The 13,987-nt window shown below is 38.6% G+C and overlaps 1 protein-coding gene across 3 annotated transcripts in view; it reads right to left on the reverse strand.

The window, feature by feature from the left end:
- Positions 1-957: 957 nt before the first annotated feature.
- Positions 958-13,987, reverse strand: part of LOC137857454 (cytosolic phospholipase A2 epsilon-like) — a 36,792-nt gene continuing 23,762 nt past the window's right edge. For all 3 annotated transcript variants that reach the window (XM_068683950.1, XM_068683949.1, XM_068683951.1), the window contains 10 exons: positions 12,071-12,218; positions 11,068-11,204; positions 10,305-10,527; positions 9,712-9,826; positions 8,636-8,773; positions 7,466-7,573; positions 6,077-6,268; positions 5,094-5,260; positions 3,645-3,831; positions 958-3,018 (listed from right to left, as the gene is read on the reverse strand). In XM_068683950.1, the coding sequence (XP_068540051.1) occupies positions 2,813-3,018; positions 3,645-3,831; positions 5,094-5,260; positions 6,077-6,268; positions 7,466-7,573; positions 8,636-8,773; positions 9,712-9,826; positions 10,305-10,527; positions 11,068-11,204; positions 12,071-12,218 (1,621 nt within the window). In that variant the 3' untranslated portion in view covers positions 958-2,812. The remainder of the gene's footprint in view (positions 3,019-3,644; positions 3,832-5,093; positions 5,261-6,076; positions 6,269-7,465; positions 7,574-8,635; positions 8,774-9,711; positions 9,827-10,304; positions 10,528-11,067; positions 11,205-12,070; positions 12,219-13,987) is intronic.

Consider the following 13,987-nt stretch of genomic DNA (forward strand, 5'->3'; position numbering starts at 1 on the left):
GTACCTTCAGCAGGTTAGAGCAGAGGAAAATCACTGGGGTAAGAGAATCCTTCGGCATCCCTGTTCTGCTGGTGTATTACCTATGAGCAAAAAGTTAGCTATTTCCTGACCATTCCTGGGCTTACTTGTTAAATATTGTTACTAGCCAACACAATTCCTCTGCACATTCCCATGCTGCCCATTCCCATGCAAATATCACCAGTCATCACAGTCACCTTGGTAGAATAAATTTTTGCTATAGGCTATGTCGTTTCACAACACAGTGGAGGATTGTGTCTACCTACCTGGCGTGTTTCCTCTCTATGCCAGTTGCAATTAGGTAGCTTGATGAAATGCATTTTTCATTAGATCATAGAAAACCCTTGGCAACATCAGCATCTTTCAGCCACAGTTAAAGGCAATACCCTATTATGACAACTTCCTGGAGAGCTAAGCTAAAAACCAGGACTGGGGCTCTGAATATGTCACTTCCACAGTGCCAAAAAACTCTCAGAGGCCGACAGCAGGGCTCTGCCATCCCACTTTCCCCCAGAAAATGAGGCACACCAAATAGGAGAAGCCTGGTAGAGCACCATGTAGTCCTAAAAACACTGGGATGTCCAGCAGAAAGCATGTCAGCAGAGGTGACACAAGACTGAGGCTGCCTGGTAGGACATTTGGGGAAGGTGCAATCACTCCTCCATTTTCACAAATAGCATTTGCAGTTCCACATCAGAGACATCCCTTGCAGGAGGGAGGGACATAGCTCTCTTTGTACTCCTGCAGTCGTCTCTGAGACATTCTTTTGCTCACAATGCTCATGGCAATTATTTGGGACACACTGATGCTCTTTTCTAAAAACAGTTTTGCTTTCCTAGAACAAGGAACTCATTGTGAACCTGAAGCATATTACTAAAATGCCTGAATATGTGGAGCAAGGCAGAATTTTCATTTTGCAAACAAGACTTTATTGTCCAATATTGTATACACAACATTTTTGCATGTAACTAACATTTCCTAAGAGCTGGAGGTGACGTGAGTTTATGGCCAAAACTTGTGTTTATTTTTTTCACACCAGAGACTTCAGGTTCCAGTGGAGGCAATTCCCAGGGTTATATGCAGAGCATATAGCACCGTATTTTAGATTATGACTCATGAAACTAGAATAGAACAAAAAAACTTGGCATAAGTGTATATTAGTTCAAAACTCAAAGGGTTTTAAATGTTAATGTTTACACTCTGATTTATAGGCTTGCAATCACACTACATATGCACAAAAAATAGTTTTGTTTGACATCCTAAATGACAAAAGCGTTGGAAAAAGTAATTTTTGAACCCATTTTTAAAGATAAGTTTGACATTTTTCCTTGCCAAAATAGGAATCCTCAGAAAGTCATTTTGCACCAAGCCAAACACATTATTTGATTATAAATGAAGCTTGTTATTTTCAGGTTGGGTTCCCTGGGCTTACGAGGTAGGCTATCTATTAAAAAGAACTTATGTTTCAAAACAGAGATGTTATGGAAAATATTAATATGAAATGTTTCAACTTACCCAAGCATTTTTCCCTGGTTTATTTCAGACACAGATTATTACATCTAGGTAACTTGTTTAGCTGATAGATTTTCTCACTGAATAGACTTTTTTCCCCAGTTCCCCAAATTTTCTCAGTTGTCATCAAGACACAGAATTTATTAATATAAATGTGTATTTTCAATTTGACTTGCTCCTGGAATGCAATGGTTGTTATAGATTTATAATTTTTACAGCTCACCCTCAGCACTTTCAAGAGTTCAGAAAAGACACTTTCCATAAAAGGGAATATGAAAAAAAGGTACGTCCCAATCTATTTAAACAAATTCCATTGAGTTACGTAACAAAGTTGTTTGTTTTTTATGCTCTAGTGGAAGTTAAATATGTTCATTTCAAACACATATTTCTTTTTCATTTAAGAAAAGAAGTTCAGTATGAGAACTAACTCAACTGGGAAAAAAATCCCATTTTTTTTTTATTTTGAAAGATTCAAAATAAAATTTTGACTTTTTTATATCAACACAATCAAAACTGACATAAATTCAAAGGAAATTCTGATGTGCCCCATTGATATCTTGCAATGGAAAAAAGAAAGAGAGAGAAAAACAAAACACAACAAAACAAGAAAACTCCTACAATACTTCCTCCTAGACTGCTCCTTCCAATCTATGTGTGGTGCATACACAGTCCAAGATTGCTCTGGAGATAAACGTGATTCACAGGACTGGCTGTGTGCACACACTTGTCCCTACTACATTTCCCACCTCTTCAGTTGCTCTTCAGTATACTTGCAAAATAGAGTCAACTCAGGGATCTGATTCCAGCTTCCAGTCGTGCCTCAGGTTTTCTTCATTTTTCCAGGTTTGGATGCATGTTGTGTTCCATGAAGAAAAGTTGTAGGGAGCAGACATTCACACCCATACCCCCTTCTTGTGGCCTGTCAGTTGTTAGCTGGGTTGTATTACTGTAGCACTTTGGTGTTAGAAAATGTTTTTCCTATATGTAATAAATTAGGCTTAAAATAAGACCATTTTAAAAATATAGCAAGGATTTTAGGTAAAGAGTGTTCTACAGACAACCTTAATTTAGGGAATAAAACATATGTAAAGATTTTCCAGGCAACGTCTTTGCCTAAAGAAGCCACTTCATGGGAATGAAAATAAAATAAAATAAACACTAAGCCACCTGGGGCAGTTTCTTTCTGTAGCGCAGAATGGCCACTGTTCAAAAAGCTACATTCTTCCTGTGTGCTAGAGCATGAAAAACTCCACCAAGAAGACACAGGCAATCAGATGTGTGATTAGCACATGTTTTGCCTTCTTTGCATTGCTGTTTGCAAGGCCTGCATAATCATCTGTGAGTTATTCAGGATATTGTATTCACTGAGGTTCAGCAGCCGGCGGTAATTCTCATCAGTATATCTGACCGAGAACATGCAGTAGGGGGAACAGCGACTGGTCAGATCAAGTTGGCCTCCTTCCATCTCTGAGCAACAGCGCTTGACACCTGGAGAAAAATAATAAGTTGTTGCTGTAGCAAGGTGTGCAACAAGCCCCCAAGAGGGGGGCTTTCCTCCAGGAGAGAAGTCACTGTGTTTAAATGCCCCAATAATTCAGTCATTTAAGGCCACTCCTAGTCAAAGGCACATTGTGTGCATGAAGCAATGAGGGCAAAAGGAAAAAGTGAGGGATAACACTGGGGGTGAGGGGGAAGACTGATCTTGACATTGCAGGATTTGAGCCTGAAAGCCAGGTGCCCTACCACTCACACTTGACAATGTGCATCCTCAAACGTAGAATTAAATCCCTGGACAGCACAGAACAAATGCAGGGGGCTATACTTCTCCCATGATTTTTTCTTTTAACTAGCTAGCAACACTTTATGTTACAAATGGGAGTGACGTGAAGGTAAACACCATGCAGAAGACAAGGGATGTGTCTAACCTTTTAGGGCCACAAAGATGACATAGCAACTTTGACTGGAATGGAGAAAGAAAATCTAATTAGCTAAAGCACTCCCTGATGAAACCAGCCGAAAAGACAGCCAGCAGCAGGGAAATAAGGCTCTTTCTGAGTCAGGGAAGTGGGTAGCGTTGTTGTTTATTTAATATTTTGCCACCACTTTTAACTTACCAGGTGCTTTGTACTCTCGGAAAGTATCATTCACAAGTGGAAGAAAAATCACAATGGGACATCTTGGCATATCTGAATCTTGGAAGATATAGCACTCCTTTAGATTTTTCTTATCTTCATCACTCAAAGAAATTCTGGGGAATGGGATATTCTGCTCCGAGTAGTATTTGCACGCCTTATCTAGAGACTAGAGTACCACAGATATGATCAGCATTAAAATTCAGCTTGGATGTCCTGAAGTCCAAAACTAGTTATTTACCATTCAGGTTTAGAGATTAAATCCAGAGAGTGGGTTCCTTCTTATGAAGGGTTGCTATACACAGAAATACCACGTACTGTAACCAAAATACTAATCACAAGCTGTAAACACAATTTCAGAGTTAGAGAATTCATGCAGGATGCTGCTTTGTAAAAACATAAAAAGTTAGAAGCTTAGAGTAAAATCATGTAGTGTTAGCAAGTGAAAAATCCCATTGCATAGAATTAATCAGAAAAATGAGCCACAGTAAGAAAACATTTAAGGTATCTTACTACATGCTTAGAAGCCAGGAGATAACAAAGATCGAATGTGCAATTATATCAGTGTCTGTGCAGGCATTATAGCAGTGTTCCTTTAGATTAGTGTTTTACTGAGAAATTCTGAAGTACTAGGCTATACAGTGCCTAAATAATAAATAATACTAAATTTCTAACAAAACTCAGTTTTTGAGGTGTAAATACCCAAACTCTTTTTCTGGAAGGCTTTGTAGACAGCTAATTAGTTTTATCTCTAAGAAACTGGAATTTCTGCAGGAAGATGCCTGTAATTTAATTTTCCTAGTGACACCTTATTTCCCAGCCCAGAAATAACATCTGCCCTTGACTGTCCACTTAGCCCCTTTTGTATTCTATTTTAAGTTAAAAGAAATTGCTCCTTATTTTTACGCATATTCCTGTGCAGGATCTGGAAATCTGCCCAATACAGCATAAATCTTTAGAGGTTCTTCCCATCATTCTGGAAGAGACTGTGCTGATGTCCTCTTGAATAATTCAGTACATTCATAAGTCAGTGAGAGAGATTCCAGGAGAAGCAGGAAGAAATAGGAAAGAATTATTACAGTCAAAAACATAACCCTGGAAGAACAGTTCCATCAAAAAGTCCTTCTCTGGTGTCCATGGCTCCTATGTCCATGTCCATAGTCCTTCTCTAAGCCATGGCTCCTAATAGCAAGATAATCTGAAGAGGGATCTATTTAAAGGAATGACTGACATCAAAGAGTCTGAAATGAGGATTTAGAGAATTTAGCAGATTAATTTCTCCTTCCATTGAAAAAGAAATCAATAACCTCCTCTAGCATTTGAAGACGGGGATACAGTAATTAAAAACTGAACAATTGAAATAACTAGTAGTTCTCGGTGCTACAGACAAGCAAAAGGAGAGACAACACACTGTAACAAGATCCTCCTCACCGTTGTATGTGATCCAGTAGTATAACTTAAATATATGATGACATCCACTTCCCTCTGTGGCCTTAAAAGTGGTGGACTGCTGGTGTTGATGAAAAATCCAGCATCTATCATACCCAGGAGATTGGGATTTTGCATCAGCTGGTTGGGACGTGAGTCTAACACAGTGTCTAAATGGAATATAAGAAATGATATGTTGGTATTTTGACGGAGAAAAAATGCAAGGTGGATCTGACCATCTCACAGACCTGGTTTAATTTCATTGTCATAATACAGGAATGTCATATAGGCATGGGAGGGACTTCAAAATGCCACCCAAATTATTGTTCTTAAAAATCTTCTATATTGATCTTCCAACCAAGTTATTCCAGTAATATGCCATACTCATTAGCATCCATAAACAGTATCTGATCTTTAAACTAAATCTTTCTAGCTTCATTTCAAACATTGTTTCATGTTTCATCCATCATTGATATGAAGTACAAAATATCCTTGTCCTTTTTTACATATAGGTTTATGCTTCCCCCTTGTTCCACTGTCCTTTGGACTACAAAGCCCCACTCCTTTCAGGCTTTCTCTCATACATCATATATTCTGTGATATTCCAGTTGCATCTGAAGATAGAGGCACAGTCTTGCTGAATTAAGATGTCTCCCATGTTCTCTTTGCTCTTTCCTACCTTAAATTTGGTTCTGTCAGCAGCAAGTCTGCCCACTCAGTCTGGGCCACAGACATCTCAGCTAAACCGCATAAACATACACTAATATTTAAAAACAAACTTAAATATTTGACAACTCTTAGTCTTTTCTCTCCATCCAGAAACAAACAAACGAACAAACAAACAAACAAACAACAGGCACTTTTGAAAGAGTGTGGTTTTTTTGTTTTTTTTTTTTTCTTCCATCTCAAGTCTGTTGGGTTTCTTTCCTAAATTCAACCCCAAAATCACCTGGATACGATACACATTAAATATGTGTTCCTATTACCTTTCCATCGGCAGAAGTGCTCATTCTCAAGGTAGTTGTTATGCAGCTGATAGCCCCTCAGGAAATTGTGATGCTGGGCAACTGAAAAGCGGTCAGTTAAAGCACCCCGAAGAGCACTGGACAGGGGCCCAGGAGGAGTGTACATGCGAGTCCTTAGTTCATGAGGCCTTGTAGGCAATACTGGGTCTTCATCTGGAGCAGGAGAGAAGCAAGGATGAATGACTGATTAATTCATTTCACCTCTGGTTGGCCTGATGTGTAATAGATCTTGGGGTTTCTTCTGAGATGGCTCACTAACACTCTGGAGCAGAAGAGTGGCTGCTAGACAAAGCTCTGCATATGGTCTTGAATTTTGGGCTAAAGACAATTAATCAAAAGCAGTCTTCAGTTCTGGAAAACCTACACTTTGAGGGAACTAAGCAATTCAGAGAATTTCCAGTCAGAAGGAAGGTTGCACATCCACATGGGAAGATACCATGAAACAGAGGCAAGCATGGAGAAAACGGGACTGAAGCACATACCCCACTCAGTCAGAAGGGCAACAAAAGGGCACCATGGGGTCTGTATCAATGGTGGACAGCTTCTACCAGATAATCACCCACAGCTACATGAGCACATGCTTAGCCAGGAGAATAAAAGCATTTCAGGAAGGCCTAAGAAATCCATACAGATTTAGAAACTACAGGAAGTTTCCAAGGTGTCTACATGGAAGCATATGTGGGTGAAAAGCAGAAATGGCACTGGGTGTGGTTTCTCGAAATCACAGCCTACTTTGCCAGACCAGTTGGCTGACAGTGCAACAGGAGAGACTTGGCAGTTTTTCTCACTGCACAGATATATTTCTTTGTTTTAAGGATGTCTGTAATTATAGCTGCCATCATGTTAAATGATTTAGCAATAAAACTATGGTTTCTGTATTGCTTCAGAAAATACCCTCTGGGCCTCGTTTATTTTTGTGCTACAATGAATCCTGCAATAATGCAATAGTTACTGTACTGAGAAATAAAATCTAAATTCAGGAAATATTGATTAGCCATTTGATATTCAGGCTTATTCCCTGCACAGGCAGTAAAAATAACTTTATTCTTTGCCACCAATTCTTGGTTCTGTATGGCTGAGTGAGAATGGGAAATGCCAAAACATTTCCTGTGAAATGTGTAACCCCTGTAAAGCTTCTTCTTAAAAACAGAATTTCAGTTGGTAGCATTTTAATAATTACAGCAGCATTTCTCTGATTACTCCCTTCCTTTCAGGCTTTATGATGTGAGGGGAAGTCGCTTTCTTGTAGTAGGATCCAAGTTTGCTGTCTTCAAACTAGGTGAAAGGATGATGTCAAAAGACATCAAAAAGACTAAGTAACCATAAATGGAAGGTCTAAAAATTTCTCACCAACTTCATCTATTCTGTCCTGGGTCCATCTCTTCCAGAAGTCTTCTGAACTGTGGGACAGTCCCCAGATTTGCAATAGGTTCACAGAAAATATACTGCTCCACATACCTGTAAACGGAATTACTGAATGTAAGGATATGATTTAAGAAGAAACTGCCTTTTTCCTTCTCTTTTGATCTTCTGGATTCCTTTTTTTTTTTTTTTTTTTTTCCCATAATTCAAGTATTTCTGAACTTTTGGGCTGTTAAATTTATCTAAATTTTCTCATGGCTCTGCTGCACAGTAAAGGAAGATGACAGTGGGAGAGAGGCCTAGGAGCAAAACCCAGTCATTCAAGGAGCAAAATAAGAACTTGGGTAATGCATACATACACAGTATTTGGCAAATGAATTTCCCAGTAGTGGCCCAGGTAAAAAGGGCCAACCAGAGAGGTAGTATTTTAACAATATCCCCTGGGGCTGCTGGCTATTTAATACCACATCATGTGTACTGAAACTGAGGAGCTTATAAGCAGCAAGAGTGTGAGAAGAGATGACTGAAACCAAAAACTTGCACTGCTATGTGTTCATCTGTTGGTTTGTTTGTGATTCTGACTACTCCATCCTAACTCCTTGGCAAAGCAACTTTATTGCTTTTTCATACAACCCATCAGTACAACTCAGGCATTGATGAAAGGGATTCAGACACCTTTTGCTTCTGGTTTCATCTTTAACCCCAAACACCTTGCATTTTCAGCAGATTAGATTCCCTACATTGGACTGAAGTTATACTTCACAGTGGAAGCACAGCTGCATGTTTCCTGCAGCATCAAAATGTTCACAAATTGGAGTGCATTCAGAAAGGAATCAGAAGAGTAGAAAAGAAGTGGGAAACATGCCTTACAATGGAAGAATTAAGGGGCTTCATCTATCTCATCTATAAGATAATGTTTAAAAGATTAAGCATACCTTGACAGTGATAAGAAACTTAAAAAGGATGAGAGATCTTTTACTGTAGTCTTTTGGATAAACTACAATACAACCCCATCTCCCAGCATGTGATAGCACAGCAGCAGTAAGTATGTTTGACCAGAAACATCCACAGTCTGGTTAACAGCATTGGACACACTCCTCCACATCTTCAGTTTCCATCCCCCAAGTGCCTCTGTGCCAGGACAATGCAATATATCACCTTGAAGATAGCAGATCCGGGATTCAGGGAGTTTTTTTAACATGCGTCCCATGAAGAACTCACTTCCAAAATTCTCTGCAGGGATGAACGCACCGTACTTCAGCAACCCCACCTCGTAAGGGGTGAACTCTACCCACTCTGCAATACAGCCACAAAGGTACAATGTGAGCTCTTCCAGTCTCTCTGCTTGGTATGACGCTGCTAGGACAAAACCCAGCCTGACTTCTGTTTTCTCTGCTGTCTTTGCAAAGCCTTGCTTATGAACAACCACCTTCCAAACCAGGCAGCTGAGCTCAGACATGGTGGCAATGGGGTTTCCTCAGTCGCAAGAAGGTATGAGCAGTCTGGCCAGTGACGGTGGTGCCAGTGGGACAGGGCACATATGGGGCATGTGGCAAGGCTCCAGCTCTAAAACACCTCACATGCTTGCACCAGTCATGATGCCCTTGCATATACCACAGTGAAAGTACCTCCACAGTTACCAAGACAGTTAACAGAATAGGATACATTTCTCTCCCTTGAATAATTCAGGTATGTACTAAGACAGGTACCCAACTCTTCAAGAATGGTTTTGCTTTAAATGACCAGTTATGCTCTTTATGTATTGTAGTAAGGAAGACAGAACTAGTCATCGACCTTCTCAGATGTCCTCTACAAATAAGATGCTATTGTCTGATATAACTGCAGTGCAAGCAAAGTCTGGTACAGAAGGATCATAGACTATAATTTCCTTTCTCTTCAGAAGTGAATCATTTTTTTTCACCTTAAACATGAAAATTTAATCTGATTTTCTTCTCCTCACAAAACAAAACAACCAACCAACAACAACAACAACAACAACAACAAAACAAACATAAAAACAAGCGAAGAAAAAGACAAAGTTGGGAGTAGATCAGCTGCTTTCCCAATCTTTGTCATAACTAACTGGTTTTTCTTCATATTTAAAATATCACTGGACATTGGCAAACAGACCGGGGCTGTTGTCTCTAAGTGTTAGCAAACAGAGAAGAGCAAATCAAATCATAGGAATCATGTTGCCCGTTTTAACCCCATGGGATCGGAAACATCATCCTTACCTTTGAAATCCTGAGTGCTGTAGTTGTCCCGGACGCAGACTGACACATAGATGGGCAGTGGGTTCTGGCCATCACACAGTGCTTCTCTCTGCTCTGAAAGTTTGTGGGGGTCTTTCTGGTTTTGAAGAAAAATGGTTTTGTGAGGAGAGGTGGAAACGATACATCTCAAAATCTTTCTGTATGGGTAATCTGCACTTCAGGCAGGCTTGCCTGAGATCACCTCTGATTTTATTTCAACACCAGTCAGAGTCTAATGGCACTTTCCAAGTGGCTGCATTCACAACCTAATTTATTGATATGTAGGATGCATTTCTCCTTAGGCAGACTACTGAAGAAAATAAAAAAAATTTGAGCATTTGTTGACATGGACAACTCCACTCTGTTTTGAGGTAAGTCCTCTGAACTGACAGGCTAATTTTCTCTCTATTTATTAAAATAAAAAATAAAAAATAAAATAAAATAATAAAAAATAAAAAATAAAATAAAAAATAAAAAATAAAAAATAAAAATAAAATAAAATAAAATAAAATAAAATAAAATAAAATAAAATAAAATAAAATGTTGTTCTCTAAGAAAAGGGATAGACATCATACCCCATCATTTAGTAAGTATTCAATCATGAGTCCCCAAAGATCTATAAATGATGTCCTGTATCCTTCTTCTTTCCGCTGACATAGCTGCTTATTGTAATACTTCATGCGATCCATAGAAAAGCAGCCCATCTTACATTTGGTTGCTTGTTTCTGTGCTTCAGCAATATGCGAGTCAAGATCCTTCTGAGACCAGTAGGCATCTCTGTATAAATTGGCCATAGTCCTGGAGAAAGACAACACAGAAAACAAAAACTAAAAGGAGCAAAAGAAGAGTTCAAATTTTCTGAATTTTAGGTATTCATTTATGTTCATACAGCTTTATTTTTGCTGTTACATTCAGCAGATTGAGCTCTCCAAATTTTCTATGGTTCTTTTAGAGATGGCCCTGAAAGATATGGCACACACTTATTAACATTTTTTAATTTTTTTTTTTTTAAAAAACAAACTTGGCAGCACCATTAGCAAAACAATTGCCAGATATAAACTTGAAGCAAAAATTAGGCAGAAAATTATAATTATTTTTGCTTGTTTTCAGGAATCATAAATCAGTTCACATCAGCAGCTGTCTCTTTTTTTCTGTATCCTCCGAGGGCCTAAAAATTGTTTTAAGATGAAAAAAAGACTAAACCATTATTTTTGGAGGAGGTACTGATTATGTGTAGCAGACTCCTTGGCAGTTTCCAGCAACCCTATGATGGTACATCCCTGCAGGAGCATCACCCCCAAAGAGCTTAGTCCATTGCCCTGCACAAACTGTCCTTACCACGTGGTGCCAGACAGCCCACTGATGTATGTTACACAATCCAGGAGATTTAATTTCTTGAGTCCCATGAGACTGCCATATAGTCCTGTCATTGACTTCAGCCCACCACCTGTCGTGATGATAGCTACAACAGGGACCTGTCGGACAGAGAAAGATGGGACATTTACACTGATGGCACTCAATGGACTGCCATGGGGTCTGGCCACTGTACCCAGCCTGGGTCCTGATATCATGGTGCAGGTTTCTTTCAGGAAGGAAAGGCTCCAAAATGGCAACGACTACTACTGCTGCTTCCCTTTGGATAAACAAGGGATTAGAGATTAACCCAAACCTGTGTTTTTGGTCATCTCTAGTTTAGGGAAAGTGAGGACTCAGAGGAACAAGATAAAACCCTTCCGTGGAGGCAACAATATATTTTCTCTATATTTTCCATTCCTTTGCCACTTTGTTCTATATCATGCACCTACTACTGCTGTTCAAAAATTCACATGCCAGCCCCACCAAGAAATACACCCAGTTCACACAGTGTTGCTAAACTACCTTCATCAATGTTGTTACTCATCAGTATCATGAAGTTCCTTTAAAACACAGGATATTTACTTTGAGGAATTTAAAAATTGCAATAAAAGATATTATAAAATGCATTCAATGGAAATGCTTATTCTAAATTCTCACAAAATGATGAAGTTTGAACAATAGAATAAATCTTTGTTATGTGATGTATTTAACATGAACACTGTATTTCTGAACAAAGCCAGCTATAGAATAGGATGGAAGGAATGAATGCACCGCAGATCTGACAAATTTCAAATTTGGGAGTTGTATAGGATACGACTACTGCAACCAGTGTTTCTCAAAATAACAGAACTTGGCAGCAAAAGGCACATGCAGAAAACAACAAACACATGCAGCCTGTTTTGTTGACCACTTATCTAGAAAGGAACACAAAGGCACTAGCAATGCAAATTCCCCTCCTTCCCCCCCTGCACCCACCCCAACATACTTCATGATCCTGCAGATCCTGTTGTAGGTGAAAAACATTTTTCATGGCACTTGCTACATATTTCTTCCTTTTGTACAGGAAAGCCATCTCATCTGAACATAAGTCAAACCCAAAGCGCATGTCCAGATCTTGGCGGCACGAGCAATTACTAAGGTAAAAACAGATATATATTTCACATGTTAACACATACAGACCAATCTTAGGATTTAGACCAAAGATTCTCTACAGTGCCCTTCCCTTCACACAGGGTTATGCAATGTGACAGGAGAAAGAGAATATTCTCACTATTTTTAAAAGTATAAAAACATATTTCAAGTAAGCTTAACCGGTAGCATTATATCCCATTAGTAATAACTAATGAAGAAATAAGGCACAGCAATTTAAAATAAAACAAAATATTCAAATGAATATTTGAAAACTAAAAGGACCACAAATTTCAAAAATCTGTGCAAACGTTCCGAAGTAAGTGTACTGATATGTACTTTTATGACATGTACTTCTGTGACATCTACTTTTATTCCAACGTATGTTTTCTCATTCTAAATCTAAAATAAAATTTTCAAATGTTGGCATTTCCAACTTGAAGGAAGTGTCCCATTTTGAGCAACTCAAGTGGGAATGCATCCCCCTCTAGTGGTGAGCATGACTGCAGGAAAAAAAAAAAAAAAAAAACAAACAACAAAACAAAACAAAACAAAACAAAACAAAACAAAAAACAACTATCTATGAGGTGCAGGTGGCCAGGTAACCCTGCCCTGCCGTCTCTGGAAGGATGACCTTGGTGACATCCAGCCACTGGATGGATGGAGATTTGTCACCGAATTTAGTGCGGCAGGATCTCAACCCTGCTGTTCTGGTCTGTCTGCACTTGCACAAGGTGTCTCACGGGTCAGTGCTGCCACCTGTATTTCATGGCAAGCTTTACCCAAAAATCAGAAAGCACAATGTTCTTCTGATAAAAGATTTATTGTCATCAAATCTGAAATTTAATAAGTCATTCCTAATAAGTCACTGTTTTAATATATTCCCCTGTTTGAGCATTTATGCTCTTCTGCTCACTAACCTGACTCCTGTCCTACAAGATTTCAGCAATGGGCAAGAGACCTGCCATAGTGTATCAAGGCCAGAGCTACCTATGGACTTTCTGGCTGGCTAGCTAGCCATGGACAGAGACCGTAAAATAACAGGATTTTGATCTTACTTTCAGTGACAGAACTTTTCTCTTCTACTAAGTCCATAATTTAACTGAAACTAGTAATGAAATTTATTTATGAGATTTTTCCTCCATCAGATTTAGATAAAACCAGCCAGATGATTACAACTATATTTGTAAATTGAGCACACACAAAGAGAACTAAGTTAGGTGGAGCTGCAAAAGTTTGTTTCTATTGGATATCAGGATATAAACAAAACACTTTTAAAGTTGTCAGAATGTGAAATAAATATATGGATTTTTTTTTCCTGTCCTGGAGTAACACCGTTTTTCTTGTCATTGACTACTTGCCTTTCTGAATGAAATGATAGGAAATTATTTTTTAATTCAAAATTAAATTATCTTTCTCTTTTATTTCATAGACAGGCACAAAATGAAAAATGAAAAGACCAACTGTGTGTTACATATAGCTATGGATAAAATGAAACGTCATGTTTACTGCTGGGTATTAATGAGCGTGTCTATAGAAGTCAAATCACTAGCCTGATCGTCTACCTTAGTTTCTGCTCAATATACAGAGTAGCAGGACTTTACAGAATACAAGTTTCACTGTTACTGAATACCAACAATTAGGAAAACAATGTTTATAATTTATTGTTATTCATAATTTCTGATCAAGTTTAAAATTCTGTTTTTTGTTTGCGTTATTGAATTTTGTTCTTTTTCTGAATTTCAGAGATGGAAATTGATCAAAAACAATCTGT

Source organism: Anas acuta, chromosome 5 (assembly GCF_963932015.1).
Source record: "Anas acuta chromosome 5, bAnaAcu1.1, whole genome shotgun sequence".
NCBI classification, from domain to species: domain Eukaryota; kingdom Metazoa; phylum Chordata; class Aves; order Anseriformes; family Anatidae; genus Anas; species Anas acuta.